Source organism: Squalius cephalus (genome assembly GCF_949319135.1).
Source record: "Squalius cephalus genome assembly, chromosome: 4".
NCBI lineage: Eukaryota > Metazoa > Chordata > Actinopteri > Cypriniformes > Leuciscidae > Squalius > Squalius cephalus.
Window position 1 is genome coordinate 38,698,830 of NC_137125.1, and position 22,892 is coordinate 38,721,721.

General features: G+C 36.1%; 2 protein-coding genes across 4 annotated transcripts in view; one reads left to right on the top strand and one right to left on the bottom strand.

The window, feature by feature from the left end:
* The window catches only part of lhfpl3 (LHFPL tetraspan subfamily member 3), a 53,345-nt gene extending 42,132 nt beyond the window's left edge, over positions 1–11,213 (bottom strand). The window contains exons 1-2 of one of the 3 annotated variants that reach the window (XM_079870231.1): positions 11,140–11,213; positions 5,751–6,184 (exon numbers count right to left, since the gene is read on the bottom strand). In XM_079870231.1, coding sequence (XP_079726357.1) covers positions 5,751–6,184; positions 11,140–11,162 — 457 coding nt within the window. In that variant the 5' untranslated portion in view covers positions 11,163–11,213. Of the gene's footprint in view, positions 1–5,750; positions 6,185–11,134 lie in introns of all 3 variants that reach the window. The other 2 variants (XM_079870232.1, XM_079870233.1) reach the window with 2 other exon arrangements.
* A 429-nt stretch (positions 11,214–11,642) lies between these two features.
* orc5 (origin recognition complex, subunit 5) lies at positions 11,643–22,558 on the top strand. Its single transcript, XM_079870228.1, has 15 exons — positions 11,643–11,910; positions 12,244–12,360; positions 15,463–15,555; positions 15,788–15,973; positions 16,169–16,243; positions 16,447–16,558; positions 18,101–18,231; positions 18,421–18,469; positions 18,800–18,890; positions 18,999–19,051; positions 20,724–20,836; positions 20,973–21,020; positions 21,123–21,233; positions 21,881–21,993; positions 22,239–22,558. Exons 2-15 carry the CDS (start codon positions 12,247–12,249, stop codon positions 22,282–22,284), a joined length of 1,335 nt encoding a protein of 444 aa, XP_079726354.1. The 5' UTR covers positions 11,643–11,910; positions 12,244–12,246; the 3' UTR covers positions 22,285–22,558.
* Positions 22,559–22,892: the final 334 nt, after the last annotated feature.

Consider the following 22,892-nt stretch of genomic DNA (forward strand, 5'->3'; position numbering starts at 1 on the left):
CATAAGACTCTAGTCTAGATATCAAGGTAGAGTGGTCAACAGTGTCAAAAGCTGCTGATAGATCTAAGAGCACGAGAACCACGGAGTCACCAGTGTCCGTGGATAGATAGATATCATTTAAAACTTTCAGGAGGGCAGATTCAGTACTGTGATCAGACTTAAAACCAGATTTAGAATTTTAGAAAAAACTGAAGTTGGTCAAACACAATTTTTTCCAACACCTTCGAGATAAAAGTAATAGAGAAATAGGACGAAAGTTGTTTAGAACAGCAGGATCTAGTGAAGGATCTCTAATGCTTTTATTTGATCAGAAATACAGTAAGAACAGTAACATTGTGAAATATTATTACAATTTAATATATATTTTAAAAGCAATTTATTACTGTAATGGTAAAGCTGAATTTTCAGCATCATTACTCTAGTCTTCATTGTCACATGATCCTTTAGAAATCATTCTCACGCTGATTTGCTGCTCAAGAAACATTTATTCTTATTATTATCAATGTGGTGGAAAACATTTGTGCTGCTTAATATTTTTGTGGAATTATATAAGACTGGATTAGCCGGGGTAAAACATTTTTTTTCAACATTTTCTTTTTTGTAAGTGTTTGTGACAGTTTCATGTGCAGTGTATTTATCATTTAAATAATAACTGCTGGTCAAATAACACGCTTTTTTTGCGCTGTACCAGGACATTCACACCGCAGGTCTTCACAGTTGTGATTTTATGCTTCTTAATTGTCAATGCGGTGCTGTCTGAATTTAACAGATTACAGTCTGGTGTGACCCACTAGGGCCACCAGCACTGACTGTGTTCCTTCGAGGCGGTGAGAAGTAAACAGTGACAACATTAGTTTCTCATTACCCACATACATGCTGTTCTGAGGAGACTTTCACTGGATCAATGAGCCATTACAAATCCAAATAGGTTTTTTATCGCAAACCGCTAATCCTAGTTTCCATTTCATAAAGGATATTTAGACAGTCCTGTGAAACATTCATGCAGATATCGCCTGTATATGAAGCAAAAAGGTTAAAAAAATATATACTAAATGGCTTTATAGCTCTTTCAGGTTTTCTCAATTCAATCAATCAATCCTTTCTTACCCAAGGCATCAAGAGCAAACAGTCATTTTTCACCCCATGTGAACCATCAAGAAGTGAATCACAGCTTCACCAGCAATTAGAGGAATAGTTCATTTACTTAGCCCTCATATCATTCCAAACATGTACTTACTTTCTTCTATGGAACATAAAAGCATCCAAAATCTTCCCATCTGCCTTCTTAAATCTTATTTGCACTTTCAAATTCAAACTTTGCACCATAGGCGATTCTAGACCTACTTAGGCTTCAGTCCTTAAAAAAATCTGATTATGTAATCTATTTCACATTTGCTGAAAACAGCGGCTGCAGTAAGATACTTGAGGTTATTCCCCTCTGAACGTGCAACCAAATACACCACCATTACTAATAAACATCTACTGACAAATGACATTTTTAATTGGCTCATTAAAAAAGTGTCAGTCGAGCAAGACTTAGACTTGCAACTCACACTTTAAGCAAGAAATAATGCCCTGAACCACAACATTTCGAATGAGCCATAGACTTAAAATTTAAAGCATTAAATCCTAGAAGACATGCAAGAACCAATAGCGTTTTGGCATTAACGACTCACCATACTGATGATGTTCAGACATTCAAATATTATTAATTAAAAAAAAAATATATATATATATATATATATAATTTAATTTTTATTAAAAAAATACTTTTTTTATTATATATATATATTATGGCTGTCAAACGATTAATCGCGATTAATCGCATCCAAAATAAAAGTTTGTGTTTACATAATATATGTGTGTGTATGGAGTATAATTATTTTCTATATATAAATACACACACATGCATATATATTTAAGAAAAATGTGTTATTTATAAATAAAATATTTATATATAATATAAATTATATAATATAAATATATATACACAGTATATACATGCAAATATTTCTTAAATATATACATGCATGTGTGTGTATTTATATATAGAAAATAATTATACACCGTACACACACATATATTATGTAAAAACAAACTTTTATTTTGGATGCGATTAATCGCGATTAATCGTTTGACAGCCCTAATATATATATATATATATATATTACACATTATCTAATTTATTAATATAAACATTGTTATTATTATTATCATACAATTTTTTAAATATCAAATGAATAATATTATAATAATATATTTTATATCATAATATTTTTTTATATTTTTTATATTTTATATTTTTATTATTATTATTGTTAATATACTGTTTCATATAAAATATATTCATATAATACTACTATTATTGTTATTAATCATAATAATAATTGTATTTTTTATGTTATATACTTGCATATGACACAATATGAGATTTGAGAACTAGATTTGAGAATTTTTAGCAAATAATGAATTCATGTTTGGCCTGTTTTAGTCATCACATGACTTCAGAATTTTTTTTTTATGGTACTTTAATAGTGCTTTTGAGCTCAGTGGCCCTTAAACACTGTATTTCGTCAATGCATGAAAAAGGAGCAGCCTGGACATTTTCTCAGAAGAGAAAAAAAATCATATAGGTCTGGAATGGCATAAGGATTCGTACATGATGACAGAATTGTTCTATATAAACAGCTACAGGAAGTAAAATGGAGGGTAGCAAGAACACCGTGTGTCATTTTGCTCTGACATCTACACACAGGCCTCCTATGACAGTAATTTTTCCACAACTGTGAATTAGTTTCAAAACTCACCTGAAGTCCCTGAGGCAAGGCACAAAAATAGTCAACCCCTGTCTTTCTACCTTTGGTGAAAAAAAATGAAATGTTTACAGAGCGCTCGACATATTCTCCAGTGGTGCATCCCTCCTTTCCAACAGCAAAACCCAATAGATAGAGAGCATAGACCATCAGGCACACAGACATTCAGCAAGGGCGGTCAGTCACTCCTGAAAATACATCAAACTAAATGGAACCCTGAAGCATTTAAACTTCCAAATACTGAGAGAGCCTGTCAAGAATACAGATGAACAGGAAAAGAGACCCAAAAAATGTTTGTGAGAGTTAAAATAAATATTAGCATGCAGGGTGATATATGTTCTTAATGCTGACTCTACTCATTGCAAACCTTTGAAGCCAAAGCCTCAGATAAAAGCAACGTGTGCAGATGCACTTCACACAACTTGAGCTCTCTCATTTGCTCATTTCATATATTACTCCCTATTAAATGCTCGTTTTCAGAACACAACACAACCAAACCCAACTCTCGGAGGCCATTAAACAACATGAAACTACTACATCTTTTGCTGTAAAACATCTATGAAGAATATTAAGGACGTTTAGCATTGGTCAGCTGGGGGAAAATAAACTGACTAAGCCTATCCGCAGTTGTTTTTCCCTTCACAGAAGAAAAAAAGACGTCCAGTGCTTGAGCTCATTTTCTCATCATGCTCATCTGTTTAATTTAAGGATAACAAAGTGGTACGCATGATTTATTAATATATATAATCTCGTCCACTGTGGATTCATCGAATGGGTAGTGGGTCAGATTTATGAAGAGCTTTTCTGCAAGCATTTGAGGGATGCACCAAAAAGACCACTCAGTAGTGATCAAACGGACGGCAGCGCAAACTAAGGGCTCATTACGCAGTATTTTTGATTAACAATGCTTGAAATCTTTGAGGAATTGTACATCCACAGAATGACATCGTTTGTCTTATTTTAATGAAGAGAATCATACATCCATAGATGCATAAATAAATAAAAAATAATAAATTAGGTATATCTAAAACATATACCATGAGTAGCAAGTGTCTGAGAACAAATTTGGGGTTTATATGTTGTTTATAAATTATATGTACTGTATAAAAGATCCTAATAAGGTCCAAAGAGACTTGTGAGACACTGAGACTACTGAAAATGCTTGAATTTAAAAATATATGTACACTACTGTTAAAAAGTTTGGAGTAGCCTATAGATTTAGTTTGTTTTTGAAAGAAGTCTCTTATGCTTAGCAAAACTGCATTTATTTGATCAAAAATACAGTAAACCGTAACATTGTGAAAGATTATTAAAATTTTAAATACCCGTTTTTTATATTTTAAAATGTCATTTATTTCTGTGATGGCAAAGCTGAATTTTCAGCATCATTACTCGCATGCTCTTACAGAAATCGCTGATTTGCTACTCGAAAATTAATTATCAATAAACAGATGTGCTGCTTAATATTTTTGTGGAAACAGTGATTAAAAAAAATCAGGATTGTTTGATGAATAGAAAGTTCAAAAGAACAGCATTTATTTGAATTAGAAATCATTTGTAATATTATAAATGTCTTTTTTGATCATTTAATGCCTATTTGCTGTATTAATTAAAAGTATAAACTTAAAGGGGGGGTGAAATGCTATTTCATGCATACTGAGTTTTTTACACTGTTAAAGAGTTGGATTCCCATGCTAAACATGGACAAAGTTTCAAAAATTAAATTGTACGTTTGAAGGAGTATTTCTGTTCCAAAAATGCTCCTTCCGGTTTGTCACAAGTTTCGGGAAGTTTTTTTCGAGTATGGGCATGTGTGACGTCAGATGTAGCGGAATTTCCTTATACGGGTCCTAAGGGCACTTCTCCGCGGGCGCGCGCGCACTCGTAGACCAGAGAGAGAAGAGAGCGAAAGCAGTACGTTACCTTATCAAAGCGCTCTGCTCGGCTTTAGGGAAGTCAATGTCACCAAAGAAGTGGGTTTTTGGTTGCCAGGGCAAGACAAACCTGCACAGATTCCCAGTTTGGAGTTTGTTTTTTCAGAGCATCATCAACGGAGGTTGTGCAAGACTGTTTGTTCCCTGCATTTCGACGATGATTGTTTTATAAACAAAGCCCAGATCGACGGATTTGCAGATCGTCTAATGCTTAAGGATCGAGCAGTCACAATGATAAAGGTTCGCGGTCGTGCGTTGGAACCGCAGGCGGTGAGTAAAACTGTTGAACAAATGTCTCTGTGTGTTGTTGTTAGCTCGGCGCGTAAGCACAGCTTTAGCTCCGCCCACACGGCTCGCCTCCAGCCGCTCGGTTTTTTCCGGAAAGACTCGGTACAGCCTATCTTTCTTTTATAAATATAATACAACTAAAGACTTTTTAGAGATATGAAGGATGCAATACTACTCTATAGGTACTCAAGATTAACAGGAGATTGAGTGAAAATGAGCATTTCACCCCCCCTTTAAGTGTTAAGGCCTGGTTTCACAGACAGGGCTTAGATTAAGCCAGGATTAGGCTTTAGTTCAATTAGGACATTTAAGTAGGCTAGCTTTAATAATCATGCCTTAGAAAAGAAATATTACTGGTGTGCATCTGGAGACAAAACGATGGCTTATTTTAAGATACAGTGTGTAACTGCAAGTTGCTTTCAATTAAAACAGCTCAAACATACATTTCAGTCTGTGAAACCGGGGGTAAAAGTATAAAGTTACGGACCCCAAACGTTTGTATGGTGCAGTGCCTGAAGTACCATGTTTTTTTTTGTTTGTTGTTTTTTGCATGGTGCCTAACAAACTTACTAAACATATTAGACCATATGCCAATTGAATATATGTTTGTACACTTTCACATATTGTATTTTTGTAACTTCCAGCCTTGCTGGCTCCTCTTACATCAGTAGGCATTGGGAAACCCTCCAAATGATGTGCAGTCACACTCACTCACCTGCTGCCAGCTGCATCCATCCGCAGATCTTGTACACAGTGGCTGTGCTGCAGAAGAAGAAGAGAGCGAAGCAGCCAATGCAGGAGAGGACCAGCACCATGGACATCCCAATGAAGAAAGACGCCGCTTTGAAGGCGCTAGACGGGATGGAGCCAAACTCTGTGAAGCTCCCCTGGCAAGTCAGGTCCCGGGACATTCCGCTTCCTATGCAGTAGTGAAAGAGGCCGAAGTAGCCAGCCTGTGGCGTGTCCATGCCGTCCCCGATCCAGTAGGGCTGAACGAAACATACCACGTTGACGATGGCGAAGAGGATGGTGAAGATGGCCCACAGGACTCCGATGGCACGAGAGTTCCTGACGTAGTTGGTCTGGTAGATCTTGGCTGCCTCCGTGGCTGGGAGCATCGCTGCAGGTGTCCCTGGGATCATAGATTCACTGTAAAAAATGTAACGTAAAATCAACAAATAGCCAGCAAGCTTCTGTATTTTATTCCACGGTAAAATTACTGTAATATGACTGCAGTAGTACTGTATAATAACTTACAGTATATTTATACTAGTTCTTGCTTTTGCATTGTATTTTAAAATACTGTAAAGTTACTATGCAGTATAATTGATTACGGTAGTTTTTATATTCACATATACACACAACGTATTATAACTAACTACAATCTGTTACACGCTTAAAAAAAGAATGAAATATAAAGGCTTGTATGCAAAAAATATTTCACACAGTGATATTCAATTATGACAACACTCAGAAGTCTGTTTAAAAACTTTTATTAAAATTGAATTCATTCAACTGTAAAATCACTCTCCAGACTTGGCAGGGCCAATGCAGATCCCAGATTTTTGCTGCCTATAGAGAACAAAACACAAAAATTGAGTTGCACTACAGCTTGACAGACATCAATGTGATAAACAGCTTTCATTTCATTTACAGTATATGGAACCACAATACATTCAACCAGGAGATGCGCCAAAATGTAATACCTTTAAATGAGAGTGAGGGTGAGTACATTTTTGGGTGTACTAACCCTTTAACTACGTTCTAAGATCCTCGATCCATGTTCAAAAACTAAAGCTCATTTTATGAATTTGAATGCGTTCTTCAATAGCTGAACATTGTATTGAAGAATATTGTATATGAGCAATAGTACTTACCTCTGCGATACTCATCAGCACGCTGCAATGACGAACAACTGTACATACACGCTGAAAGAAATGAAAAACATAGTCAACACTGCATAGACCTACACAGAGATGTTCGTTTCACAATGCATCCACTTTCTGAATTTCCTGCTTGATACAATTAATGTAAAAATGCTCCTGATTCCATTTAAATGTAATGCTTGTATTTCCCAATAAGAGCAGATCAAATATTGAGTCTTTTGTTTGTTGATACTTTTTTTAACTACACTGACTAATCTTTCCTCTTTACTGAATCAGTACTTAAGTCTTACCTAACACTAATAATTCTGCCGGTCATAATTGGTGAATTCCTTGATGAATTCCGGACACATGTGGATTCAGGGCCCTGTTTTTACGTTGTACTATCCTGCCACTGTTATGGCTCCGCTGAAATGGTTACGATATATATGTGTACGAAGGCCAACAGTTACACGGACACTGCAAAAATCCACAAGAGAATCTATAGTTTGCAAGATTCCTTTGTTCCTTAGCATGTCTGACAAACTCTGGAATAGACTCTACAAAGTACTGACACACTTTGCTAGAGAAAGGCATTTCTAATCTTATTTAAAAGCAATTTTAACTTTAGATACAGCACTTACCCATCCATATCTGGTGACTTCACCGAGGATTATTACCTGTAAGACAAAGAGAAAGATGGATCAGTTAAAACATATAAAAAGGTTACAAAATAATTCCAATATATAAAATCAAAATAAATAATTAGACCGAAAACAAATTTCAAAGACCAGAAATGACAAGCTAGCAACTTAAATGCAACTTAAAAACCAAAAAAGTTAACATAATTTTTGTAAATGAAATAATTGAATGCTCATAATAATTATTCAATCTGTTTATTTCATTTATTACTTGTAAAAAAAGGTGGCTAGCATGAGCATTTTAAGAATTATATGAGTGTTTTACAGTTGATTTCATGTCTCTATGATCTTTGAGTTCAATAAAATTAGAGTATTACATACATTTACACTAGTATATTTCTTTAAAAACAAATAAGTTTCACAAACTGGGATTTGTGTCATGAAAGGGGTATTTTTTAAGCAACATTTCATATTTTATGTGATCTAAAAATGAGAAAGGGTTCAACTTTTTAATTTGGTTAATTAATAATAGGGCTAATAAAAAATCTGGTCTTTAAAATTTAAAGAAAAGCTATTCATGCATTTCCAAATTGGTTTGGCTTGAGTATGGGTGCTTTTCAATACACACATTGATGCTTCCTTATTTCCTCACTCCTCCGTCCTCCAGCCCGTGACCCGATGTACTGACAAATGGGTCCTCCCTCGAAACTGGGTGTCTTTCAGCTATGATTAATAGTTCATACAAACGATATTAATTCAGTGCATAATGAAACAAATTGAGTGTAATTTGTTTTACTTGATAAAATGTTAATGAATAAAATAATAATAATAATAATAATAATAATAATAATAATAATAATAGCCTATTAAGTGAATGATTGAACATCATTACATTGTTCTTTTATAACTGAAATATTTGGCCATTTAACACTTAATTTAACACATAATTACATTAAAGATGACTGTGAATACAGGTACAGTAGGTGCAAATGCGTGTATACAAGCTTTCAGGCCAATCGGTATCTGTATGCTATGCTAGTGCATATGCTAACTAATACAGATATTAATGGTCATTTTAAAGTGATTCAAACTGGATTTATCATCATAACATGATTTTGTAGGAATTGTAATCAGACACTAAAGAGAGTAGGCCTACCTATTAAAATTAATTTGATTGCTTGGGGGTCCTAACAGAGACCCGATTTCGAGGGAGAACCTGATTTGTCACAAATAAGAAATGAGAAGCACCCAAAGTGACAGAAACGGGGATTATAATGGCAATTTTCGTGAATATCAAACGAATATCATACAATATACAACTAAATTAACCGTTGGCTTGAAGGAGTGAATGAAAACGAGTGCGCAAAATCAAACCCTGTGAACGTCACCTTCTGCCGAGACATGGGAATTCATTCGGCGCAACTTTCATTGCCTGTGTATTCACTTTAAGTGTACATCGGTTGTACTCATGTTATAAATGTATAATATGACTGAAAACACTTTGGTTGTCCATTCAAGTCGTGCATAACATAAGTGTAATAGGTCGATTAAGAACATAGCCTTGTAGTCGTAGGCGCGTATGAGGCCTCGATCGCGACAGGCCACACGCACACGGTGTACACCCAAATGTTCAGAAACAAGAACATTTCGATTACTTTGTTCTAAACTTTAAATTATTAACTAACATTAACAGCAAACCTTGTGATAACTAGTATTTGGCTAACTGGCTAAAATGTTTGCGTTACAAAGCTACCTTTATATCAAATTCACCACCGATTATTTAAAGTGGTCATCGGATGCCCATTTTCCACAAGTTGGTATGATTCTTTAGGGTGTTCATGTAAAGTTTGTAATATACTTTGGTTAAAATTCCTCAATGGTTGAGTAAAACAACACCCTTTTTACCACCTCAAAATAGCTTTGTTCACAGTGCATGTCTCTTTAAATGATAATGAGCAACTTCTGTGGGGCGTGTTGAATGGCTGAGGGCAGAAATATGCTAATACGGCACAGTCCGTCAGTGGTCATGGGCGGAGCATGAGCATTAAGATATCATATTGCTCGGAAAATCCAAACGCTTGATTATTGAGAGTGTTTAGACTTTTTGAGGATTAAAAAAAAAAAGGAGTGAATGGATTTTTGTTCACTGTATGGTGGTTGTGTCCACAACACTGCAAATACACATTTATATGCAAACACCATATCTTCACATTTGGGGGAAAAATATTTAGAAATATACATCTTTAAGATATTGGATAACATTTTACATCTCACCTGGCTGGTTCTTGCTGGTAGTGCCCCATCCTCAAAGGCTCAGGATGAATTGGAAAATTCGAGTGCCGGCTGACGGATTAGATGATTGGTTGCCAGGTGTATATCCCATGCGCTTCTGCTCTTTATGTAATTAAGTGTATAAATAGAAAGCAAAATAATAAAAAAAAATCTCATGGGAATTGATTTTATCTGTTTTTACCTAGCCTATATTGTTGATCATTGGATGGGACTACATCTCCAACCCACAAAATTGTAGGCTATAACTTTATGAAATTAGTTGGGTTTGTGACTAAATCTGGCAACCATAAAGACACGCAATTAATCAACACGCACATAAAATATTTCACTTTTTTTTAACTATTCAGTACTTTATGGATTCAAACTGGAGTAGGTTCACCCTGTATTTATTCTGGATTCAGTTCTGATGCTGAATTCTGGTCCGATATGGATTGAATCTAGATTTAGGTTTAATCTGGATTCAGTTTGGATTTAGGCCTAGATTGGATTGAGTCTGGATTAAGGTCTTGTTTACATTCAGTCCGGATTTAGGTTTTAGATCCTTTCTGGATTGAGACTGGGTTCAGTTCCTATCTGGATTGAGTCTGGGTTCAGTTACTATCTGGATTCAGTCCAGATTTAGGTTCTATTTGGATTCAATTTGGATTTAGATCCACTGTGGTTTCGAACTGCACTCAGATCCTTTACAGATTTAGTCAACATGGATTCAGCTCCAATCTGGATTGAGTCCAGATTATGGATTCACAGATTCTATCTGGATTGAGACTGGATTCAGATCCTGTCTGGGTTGCATCTGGATTCTGGAATGAATCCAGATTCAGGTCATTTTTGGATTCAATCCGGACTCAGTCCTCTTTAGACGTTGCTTGGGGTGCCACCTAAACTCAAGTACAGACAGAACAGCTCACAGATGTCGCGACAGACTAAGCAGTTTTGGTGCCAGATGCCACAGTGATTCGTTCAGCGTGGATGTGGCAGTCTGTCCGTGACTCCAATTATGTTCTTTTCCAGCTCTCCTCTCATTCAGTCTCTATGCATCTGCATCATTCAGCCAAAATATCTCATTAAGGTGAATAATCACACTTGAGACGGCAAAAAAATAATGACTAAACTCATATTAAGACACAGCTCATCAGAAGAAGACGCATTCCAGTGCATCAGAGATATTATTCCCAACGCAAATGTCAGTATGAATACTTAATGATGACCCGAATAAATTAATAATACTTAGATGGTTTGTGAACAATCAAACAATCAAGAGATAGAAGACATTTATATACTAAAATATACAAACAATTATCTACCTTACACAGTCCAAATCGCTGTTTCCATGAGGCTATTACAAGATATGAAGCGGATTTCCGTGATAAATCTTGCTGTGCGGTTGCGTTTAATAACGGATGTTCAGATGACGACAAATAGACACTGCATCATATTTTGCGTGTCCATTCTTCTCAGATTTACACGCACAGGCAGTTGCAATACGCAAATAACGTTATCGCTTTCCTCTCGGTTACTGGCTTAACGGCGTACCACTGCTCCATCCGATTTAATCCTGAGCGCACATCTCAAAGCAATAAAACACATTACAGCTGACCACAGTGATGTCGCGTGAGTGAATAAACGCTGGGATGAGATTCATGCCGAGCGTGTAGATCTCAATGAGACGCGCTCGCTGGGATGATGGAGATGGCTCGAGCGAACAGCGCAGATTTCCTCTGGCACACCCGAATATTCCAATAGAGTCTGCGTCTGTCTGTCACTCTCCCGTCCGCATAGCAGATAGAGAGAAGAGAAGCTGGCGATAAATTCTCCAAAAATTATGTCTACGCTATTTTTTTTTACTTTGACGCTGATGAGTATATAGATTCTCGATTTTAAACGTTTAAAAAAAATTAATTCAAGAGCGTTAGGATTTAAAACGCTAAGAACTACAAATCCCACACCCGTTCCGGAAGTGACGCACACTCTTGACGTCGACTAGTGAAGCGCGCGGGGAAACTGATGTGAAGTTTATCTTGCATCAAAGGACTTCTGTGTCTCGAAAACTCTCTCATTAAAACATCTGCGCCAGTAATAGGTATTTATTTAGCTTGTTTTGACTAGTTTCTTTTGGAAAGTGTCGTATTTTTACGCTTTGCTACTTTGAACACGTGTACATGTTATCACACAGAATGTGTTCTTGGAGTTTTCGTTATAATTGGTTTATATGTATGCATCAGCTGAACGGCTGTGCGTCGAGTCTCTGTCCTTTTCAGTGTTTTTCGCCGTTAGGGTCAAGTTTAAAGACCCCTGCAGTCTGCGCCTTTACGTTAATGTTACTGTTTTTGCACGAAAACACAGTTGTCTATAATACGAAACACTACCGCATATGTCTAACATTACTAATACAGGTGTTTTATTATATAACCAGAGGATGTCTGTGACGCTGCAGTGTGCTGGTTACCCTGAGGACACACTGCGCTCTCTGGCTGACAGACTGCCGTGCAGGGAGACACAGGTGACGGCACTGCTGTCACTCATGGGACAGGTGAGTGAGATACCTGTACAAGAGATTGATACAAACTGCTCTTTTTGAAAAAGCACACAGAGACTATAGTGCATTTCTTTTTGGCTTTGCCAATATTTCGAATTATTGTGGAAAGATTTTTCCAGTTGGGGTAGTTATTGAGACCATTGACAAAGATTTGTCTTTGGGAAAATGTTTGAATTAAATTTGTTAATTGGACAAAAGAGCATTTACAGAAAAACAAAACATGCTGAATCTGCTTTTTTGTTAATTTTATATACATATATGTAAATTTTCAAATTGCAAGTCAGAAATCTCTTTTCTATGCATTGCTTTGGTACGGTTTCTATCCCATGTAACAAAAAGGCTTTAAAAACAATTGAAATATGCAATTCTGATCTATTGCGATCTATTCTTAAACCCTTAATATATATTTACATACCTTTTTTCTCTCTTGTTTATTTCTTCCGTTTTGAGACTGCTTCGTTTATACAATGTTCTCAATAAAAAAGTGAAATGCCTTTATTATATATCACTTTTTTTTTTAAACTATTCAGTACTTTATGGATTCAAACTGGAGTAGGTTCACCCTGTATTTATTCTGGATTCAGTTCTGATGCTGAATTCTGGTCCGATATATGGATTGAATCTAGATTTAGGTTTTATCTGGATTCAGTTTGGATTCAGGCCTAGATTGGATTGAGTCTGGATTAAGGTCTTGTCTACATTCAGTCCGGATTTAGGTTTTAGATCCTTTCTGGATTGAGACTGGGTTCAGTTCCTATCTGGATTGAGTCTGGGTTCGGTTACTATATGGATTCTGTTCTATTCATTGCTTTGGTACGGTTTCTATCCCATGTAACAAAAAGGCTTTAAAAACTGAAATATGCAAGTCTGATCTATTGCGATCTATTCTTAAACCCTTAATATATATTTACATACCTTTTTTCTCTCTTGTTTATTTCTTCCGTTTTGAGACTGCTTCGTTACAATGTTCTCAATAAAAAGTGAAATGCCTATATTATATTATAATATAATATGTTATATTATTATTGTGTAAAGCTGTTTTTACATGGCTATTTTTTATATTTGCTGCTCAAGAAACATTTTTGATTATTATCAATGTTGAAAACAGTTCTTTGATGAATAGAAAGTTTAAAAGAACAGCATTTATCTGAAATTGAAAGCTTTTGTAACATTATGCACTGCTATTCAGTTTGGGGTCACTAAGAATTTAACATTTTGGAGGAAATAAATTAAAGAAATTAATACTTTTATTCAGCAAGGATTCATTAAATTGATCATAAGTGACAGTAAAGACATTTTTATTTCAGATCAATGCTGTTCTTTTGAACTTTTTATTCATCAAAGAATCCTGGAAAAAAATAGTACTGTTTTTAAAATTTATAAAAATAAGACATGTTATTGAGCTGCAAATCAGCATATCTCTCTATAAATTACAGAAACGTCTGTCTGTCTGTGTGTGTGTGTGTGTGTGTGTCTGTCTGTCTGTCTGTCTGTGTGTCTGTTAACCACATATCTCTCGAACCGTTAGTCCGATGGATTTCAAACTTGACAGGTGTCTCGCTACGGTCACGAGTAAGTGCAGTGCCAAGTTTGACGTTGTTTGGATGAGAAATGCTAAAGATATCGTTAAATATATCATTTGTATAAGGTTGTGGTTTAAAAATAAACATTCTGACACTAGAGAGTTGTATCGGTCAAAGAAGCCCCAAGAAGGTTGTGGTTTAAAAATAAACATTCTGACAATCTGTCAGCTACACTGTTTACTTCTGAATATTATAGTTTGGTTCCAAAACGTGATAAATCCATTTTGATTAATTGGAGTAAAAATGTGTTTTCTTTACCAAGAAACCAACAATTACTAAAAACACACACAAAAACTGATTTTGCACGGGCACTTTGCACTGCTCCCTGAATCAACACGCTTATTCATTTGTGGATGTTGGATGTTAACTGAATCTATATGTCAGCTATGCTGTTTCTGAATATTATATTTCATTCTGGTGCGCTTAATGTTATTGCTACTGTGTAATAGTAGCCTATGCTATTCACCAACTAAACATATCCTATTCAATGCGTTCACAGTCTCTTTCACGGGCATCATTTGTTGATTTCAAACTTGACAGGTGTCTCGCTACGGTCACGAGTAAGTGCAGTGCCAAGTTTGACGTTGTTTGGATGAGAAATGATAAAGATATCGTTAAATATATCATTTTTATAAGGTTGTGGTTTAAAAATAAACATTCTGACACTAGAGAGTTGTATCGGTCAAAGAAGCCCCAAGAAGGTTGTGGTTTAAAAATAAACATTCTGACAATCTGTCAGCTACACTGTTTACTTCTGAATATTATAGTTTGGATCCAAAACGTGATAAATCCATTTTGATTAATTTGAGTAAAAATGTGTTTTCTTTACCAAGAAACCAACAATTACTAAAAACACACACAAAAACTGATTTTGCACGGGCATTTTGCACTGCTCCCTGAATCGACACGCTTATTCATTTGTGGATGTTAACTGAATCTGTAAGTCAGCTATGCTGTTTACTTCTGAATATTATATTTCATTCTGGTGCGCTTAACGTTATCGCTACTGTGTAATAGTAGCCTATGCTATTCACCAACTAAACATATCCTATTCAATGCGTTTACAGTCTCTTTCACGGGCATCATTTGTAGTGGCCTATACACAAACTGTTTACTCAAGCGCAGCGTTTTCTCAGAGTTCACTGTGTGCTTTCTACCATGCACAAAAAAAAATGTCACTGAACTTTTGCTGTGTAATTGTAACAATGAGCACTCAAACACACCAAACCAACAATTACTAAAAACACACACAAAAACTGATTTTGCACGGGCATTTTTTGCACTAGTTAGAATGATTTCTGAAGGATCATGTGACACTGAAGACTGGAGCAATGATGCTGAAAATTCAGCTTTGCCATCACAGGAATAAATTACATTTTAAAATATATTCATATTGTAGACAGTTATTTTAAATTGTAAAAAATATTTCACAATATTACTGTTTTTTGGATCATTTTACTTCAGTTTTCCATACAGAGTTAATGTGAGCTGTTGTTACTCTCCCTCTTAACAGCCAGATCAATACAGTTATCCTTCAATCTTCATCTATGGCCACAGAGCAACAGGAAAGAGTCATGTGGTGCTCACCATCATGAAAGATCTGGAGGTAAGATGGTAAAAATGGATAATTTGGAAAGGTTTATTCAGATTTGAAAAGTCGTGTAGTGTATTGCAATGCAGCCTTTGGAAGTGATTGAAAATCTGGGTTTGTTAACTGAAGGTTCCAGCTTGAATTCAGGTTAAGAATTATTCCTATATTAAGTGTATTGCAAGTTGAGTAAAAGTGTTTACGTAATGAGAAATAAGTGAATGACATTGAGCGTGTGTTTTTTGTGCAGCTCCCCCATGCTTCAGTGGACTGTGTAGAGTGTGTGTCCGGTGGACTGCTGTTTCACCAGGTGTTGTCTGCCTTTTTCGGGCCAGATTCTGCAGCATTGCTCCCTCGTTGCCCGTCTTTGTCAGATTTTGTGCGACTGTACAAACAGATGAGCTCCAGCACGCCTGCTACACAGACACGCTATATAGTGAGTTTTCATTTCATTTGTCATCATAATGTATATTGCTTTTGTTTATGTTTGGAAATTTGTCTGTTTAGAGTTAATATTTTAATGAAATGCTCTATAAACACATTGTTTTTAGGTTGGTGAAGTTATTATTTAAGATGTGCATTGATGTGTAGCCATGACATGTTGCTTCAAGGTTATATAATATCCCTGTAGATTCTGGACAGAGCCGAACGCATGAGAGATATGGATTTCAGCCTGCTTCCTGCTCTTCTGCGCCTACAGGAACTGGTATACACTCAATTTTAATAATGTTTATTACATTAGTAAGAATAGAGTTACAAACTCTGCCTTTTATATAGAGGTTTATGTGTTATAAGAGGTTGAGTTGTGTTTTTGCTTTTTTATATTACAGGTGTTATTTTTTTGTCATATTTCTTCATCTGACTTCTTTGTGCAGTCTGGCTATTCATCCTTTTTTCTCTTTGTGGCAGGTACATGATAATGTGACTGTTATCTTGCTCAGCGAAATTGTGTGGGAAAAGTTTCGGCCCAACACTGGCTGCTTTGAACCTTTGCTCTTTCATTTTCCAGACTACAGTAAAGGTAAGAGGGAACAGGAAGCAAATGACAGATGATTATGTAATAACGAACTCTCCAGCTTGTTCATGTAAATATGAATGAAGATCAGATTTGTCAATGGCCCCAGGGTTTATATAACTACGATTATTTCGCTTGAAACGTCACAATTGTGATGAGATTAAAATTGACAAGTGCATGTTATGGGCTTTTTTTAGGCTTCAATCACACATTCACAAAATCTGAGACTTTCACCTGAGATGATGTGCAAACAGTAGGGATGAAGCGAAATGAAAATTCTGAATATGAGGAAACACAATACCGAACACAAGTTGCAAATTTTCCCCCATTTATTTTGCCAATTTTTTTCACCATTGCATATATTAAATAAAATGCTTTTTACTATTTTGTCTTGCTTTTCAAAGAAAAATCAATTACAAATAAAATAAAAAAAATATTTTTTTAACCTTCCAGCAGAAATTATACCAACAAAGCACAATATACTTTAAACAAATTAGTAAAAAAAAAATTGGCCATCTTTGAGCCCCCCTTGCCTATTATGCCAACAGGCCCGGTTCCACAATCAAATCACTGAGGGTGCTTCTGAATCACTGAGGGTGCTCTATTAAGTGCAGATGTAGGCTAAGCAACGGCTCCACCATAGCAGTGTACAGTGAGACATTTAAGAATATTTAGAATTTCAAAAATATAATTTTTCTTTAAATCTATTAGTCTGCCTTTACAATGCTTTAATGCATTACTATTTTAACGTGTCATATTTCTGTCCCGTGCAGAGTGAATCCAGCATTTATGTAGATCATAGTCACTTCCGAAACTTTGCAGCATGCAGTTGGCAGCATGAAAAACAATAGTTTTACTCAATGGATTATATAGGCTGTAGTAGCCTCGAAAGCAAAGACCGCAATTTCACAAAGTTCAATGAAGCTGCCAACAATGCACAATAAATCTCTTGCTTACATCGTGTCTACACTTTGTTAATGAGAGGTTTTGCGCGCCTGCATAACTCAGCACTGAATAAAAACTGGCGTTTTAAGCTGTGAGTGGATTTAACTAACTTAAACACCATTGCATTCAAGAGATCAACAATTACGTTTGTGATTGGCCACACTGCTCACCGTTGCAAAAACACGTTTTTTGACAGAGCGCAAACACAAATATGCACTGGAGCATTTGCCAAATCTGTTTCGCCAATATATTATTACAGTAACTGAGGGTGTGCTTGCTTGCGTTTGAGTGTGCTTAGACAATTCAGCACAAAAGTGTCTGCAAATGGCCATTTTTACGTCATTCTCGGACACTTTAAAATGCTTCCACACTGTGACATGTTTACTGCATTTAGAGCATGTGCGCCTCTCACACACGCTGGTTGCTATTTGATCGCGTCAAAAACGTCATTGTTAGGTCAAATTTAAGTGCTTTTTTTGCTATTTTTGGCCGAATAATTTCGTTTGCCGAACATTCGATGCATCCCTAGCAAACAAGGTCGATGACATACTTCATATTGGATGGATGAAACGTTTCTAAAAACCTGCTTGTCTGGTCCCTCAGCGGAGCTTGTTCAGATTCTGTCTCGGGATCATCACCCATCCTACACACCTGAACTCTACGCTTCCTACATAAACATCCTGCTGGGGGTCTTCTTCTCAGTGTGCAGGGATCTAAGGGAGCTCAGGCACCTGGTGAGATCACACATCCTTTAAATTGAGTCAATAAAAGGAGCAGTTATTTTGTAGCAGTTTTTATGATGTAGCAGGTGCTCATAAACCGGTAAAAAGTGTTTTTGCATCTTTCACCCACTTCACAAAGACAGAAGAAACTAAGTAGTGATAAATTGCTTAATATACTTACTATAATTTGTATTTAAACAGGCTGTCCTGAATTTTTCGAAGTTTTGTGAACCCCTGGAGAAAGGAGAAGGTAAAGCTGAAATATTACATTTTTCCATTTAAACACATATTTTTACTTTACTATTGAACAAAAAGTTGTCTAAAAAAGCTGCTCATTTCTATATAGTGAAAGTGCATGGGGGCTGGGCCTGTTAAACTTCAAAAATGAGAAAAAGGCACCAATAAAGTAGCCCCTTCTGAAGCCAAATGCCACTATGTGTGATGGACACACCAAAAAGTTGATATTAACTGAAATAATTGACTATTCAATTTAAATTTTGGTTAACCTGCCCCTTTAAATTTTAAACTTCTTTTAGTGTCAGTATACAGAGTTTGAAATCATCTTTTTTGTTTCCTTCAGCCAAAGAGAGTGATATTCACAAGTTATGGAAAAACATTGAGCCCCATCTGCACAGAGCCATGCAGACGGTTTACCTCCGAGAGGTGTCCAGGTCTGTTAGTGCTGTGTGATTTCTAAAGAGTGCTCACAGTTGAGATTGTGCTTGAGCTGTGTGTCATCAGTCACTGACTGTTTGTGTGTTCGGCTTTACTGCATTCAGCATGCAGTGGGAGCAGCAGCAGATGGACGAGAAGGAGGCCACGACGCTCAGAGGTACACAGACAGACACACACACACACTCTACATGTTCAGACAGTCATGCCCTCTCAGACCATCTGCTGGCGTTGCACAGAGCTGCAAAAAAATCGGATAGAGTGCCAAGATTTTTACTTATATCTTCCCTCTGACAGCACATTAGCTGATGGGCTGCCCTGATGAGTCATTTCACAATGATTTTGGTAGTGGTGGGTTTGGTGATCTTTATTACATTCAAAGTTAAGTTTCAATAGAAATGACATTAAAGTTTATTTTAGTCAGTACATTTGGCAGTAACCATATTTCAAAGACAATAGAAGTAATTATGAAATTACATATAAAGATGTACTTAAAGGGATAGTTCACCCAAAAATGAAAATTCTGTCATCATTTACTCACCCTCAAGTTGTTTCAAACCTGTAAGAATTTCTTTTTTCTGCTGAACACAAAAGAAGATATTTTGAAAAATGTCTGTAACCAAACAGTTGATGGACCCCATTGACTTCCATAGTAGGAAAAAAAAAATACTATGGAAGTCAATGGGGTCCATCAACTGTTTGGTTACAGACATTTTTCAAAATATTTTCTTTTGTGTTCAGCAGAAAAAAGAAATTCTTACAGGTTTGAAACAACTTGAGGGTGAGTAAATGATGACAGAATTTTCATTTTTGGGTGAACTATCCCTTGAAGTCCTACTCTAAAGTTCAGCTAATTGCATTTAATACAAATTTTAACTATTAAAGGCACAATACGTAAGATTTTGTATTAAAATATCCAGTAAACCACTAGAACAATATTATATATTTTGTTGACTTGTGTACTTGCATTATCCCAAATGTTTAAATCCAGAGAAATAAGCAATTTTAACCAGGACACGGACTGTGTCCATGCGTCGCCTATCAATGACATCATACCTGCGTTACCCTCGATTTCTGGTTTTATTTAAGCAGAAACCATGGAAACACCAAAGACGCTTTAATATATTGTGTGTTTTATTAGACAGGTGAGCAACTGTTTAGATACATTCATTGACAGAAAACGAATCATTGTTATATAGCTCAACATAGTCGCACAGAGTAGCATTCTAACTTCCAGCGCTGCGCTAACCCACATACGCATTACCGGAAGAAGCGGTCGTCTGTGGCATAATAAAAGCTCCGCTGCTCTCGAGTCGTGTGTCGTGCTTGTCTCTCGTTAGCAAAAGCTCCAGTGGCCTCGTTCCGCTCCAGCGGCTTTCAGCCCGACCCTGCTTCCTACTACAGTAGAGTTAATAAATCATTAATACATTAGCTCATCCATGAACATGATTTCTACCCGAGTCCCGTCGGATTCTCTTCCACCGGCTGTAGAGGTAAAGACAACAACTCCCATGATTCCGCGAAATCACGGCGTCATCAAGCTACGCCTTTGTTTTGAATAAGCGACCTCCAGTGGCTAAAATTGCATATTATGCCTTTAATACGTTTTCATTCAATTCTAAATAACATGAAATTAAGTGTTCAAAAACATTACATTCATTTTGTAAATCTATATTAAGTACTCATTTCTTAATTTATAAACTATTTTTGTTAATAGCAAATGGAATTTGAGACTGCTGCTCTTGATTTATTAATCTGTATCCTTTTGACCAATGGAAATCAATACCCTTTGCTGATATCAGCCAATGAGAAGTCTCTTTCTCCTCCTGTAGGTTTATCAGCACACGCTCACATAGAGCTGCCGTATTACTCCAAGTTCCTGCTGATTGCTGCGTACCTGGCATCCTTCAACCCTGCCCGCACAGATAGACGCTTCTTCCTCAAGGTTTATTACAGCTTTCTGATCCCCTCTTTATCATCTAAACATGACTTTTCAGTCCAAAAGAGATCTTACTGAATCATGATTGCACATTCATAAATCATCTGATCACCTAAGAAAACCTTTTTTCCCCTTCCTTTAGAGTCACGGGAAAATAAGAAAGACTAATTTCTTGAAGAAACATGAGAAGGTGAGGTGTTTCTCCTGTTGTTTATTGTTCATGACTATTCTTTCTGCAGGTTTATTAATGTCATCTGTCTTTTTTCTCTCTGATTTTGTCTTTTTGCTACAGACAAGTAACCATCTGTTGGGACCGAAGCCTTTTCCTCTTGACAGACTGTTGGCCATATTCTACAGTGTGGTTGATAGCAGAGTTGCACCTACAGCCAGTGTCTTCTCACAGGTAATTTCATTTGAGCAAATCATAAGGTTTGGCAAATAATTGTGTTTCGGATAATAACAAGCTATGCCATTCATGTCAATTAGCTCAGGCAAGATGATAAGATATATTGTCTTATATGCAATGTGGCAGCAAAAGCAAGTCTTGGAATCATGTTGGACACTGGGAGGCAGTGTTTCATCTTTCTTTATTTTCATAAAGCATTTATTTTCTCAAAACTATGTTATTAGTTTGCTCTTATAGATGAACAGCATGGCTGTATGTAGGGCTCCTACAGTCATGACAAATATCAGGTTTATCCATTTTAAAATTGTGATTTCCAGGCCTCAGTAAAATCTTGAGAATTTTCTGTATTTCTTTCTTTTGTGTTGTAAAATCATTCATAGGTTAGATATTGCTCTTTCTAAGTGCTTGTGTATGTCTGTTTTTCAAGGTTAACTTGATTCTAATTATTCTAATAATAATAATAATTTTCATATGGGACACAAATTGATCTTCAAGGTTTTTGGCGGCTCAGAAAGCTGAATAACCTGAACTTGAACTTCAGTCAAACATTATGACATTTTGTTAAATAAACATTATCATTCAAAGATCATATATAAAGTCATGATACTATATAGAAATACAGTCGTTTGCTTTCTGTTTTACAGATTTCTTCTCTAGTTACTCTGCAGCTTCTCTCTCAGGTGGGGCATGATGACCAGCTGGACTCACCCAAATACAAATGTGCCGTTTCTCTGGACTTCATTCTTGCAATCTCCAGGTGTGTGAGTGTGAGATGAATAGACTTTTTGACCTTGGATTGTAACATCCCGCCTCTGTGATCAGATTTCGAGTGTAGGATGTCTATGTCAATGTGTTACTACATGTTGATCCTTCACAAAACTGCACTTGTATTTGGTTCTTCTGACCATCTTATTTCCAGGTGTAATTCCAGGTGTAAATGGAGTCTTTGATTTGGTTTACTAACCTTTAGCTGTTTGTTTTTCTTCGTTTTCTTCATCCTAGAACGGTAAGCTTCGATGTGGTGAGGTATCTGTATGACTTCCTGTGAGCCTGCTGCAGTGGATATGAAGCTGGCATCTGATCAGGCAAACTCACTTGGGATTACTTGAATGGACTGCAGGATGAATAAATGATGTTGTGGGAACTTCCTGCATTCATTAGTCTAACCAGAAAATACTCATCCCTCCAAGGGAAATTTGATGGTTTTGGTGCGTTATTATATGACACAAGTTAAAATTGTTCTAATAAAAACTGTATATTTTGTTATAATAATGGGTCCAATTTACTTTTCATGCACTAACGTTCAAAAGTTTGGGTCAGTAACTTTTTAAAAACATTTTTTTTATTTAAGTTTTGCTCACCAAGGCTGCATTTTTTTAAATCAAAAACAGTATAACCAATAATATTGTCATTTAAAATGTATTAAAATTTAATTCTTGTGTAATTTCTGCAGTTAAAAAAACATTTATTTTAAAAGCAAATCTGTCTGTATTGTCACATTTGATCAATTTAATGCGTCATTGCTAATGTTTTTAGATTTTTACTGGAAGATAAGGTGGTTTGGTACATAATGTGTGTTATGTGCTCTAATGGCAGGTACAAGCTCTACTTCTAATTGATTGTACCAAATAATAATTCATTTATATGTATCAGGCT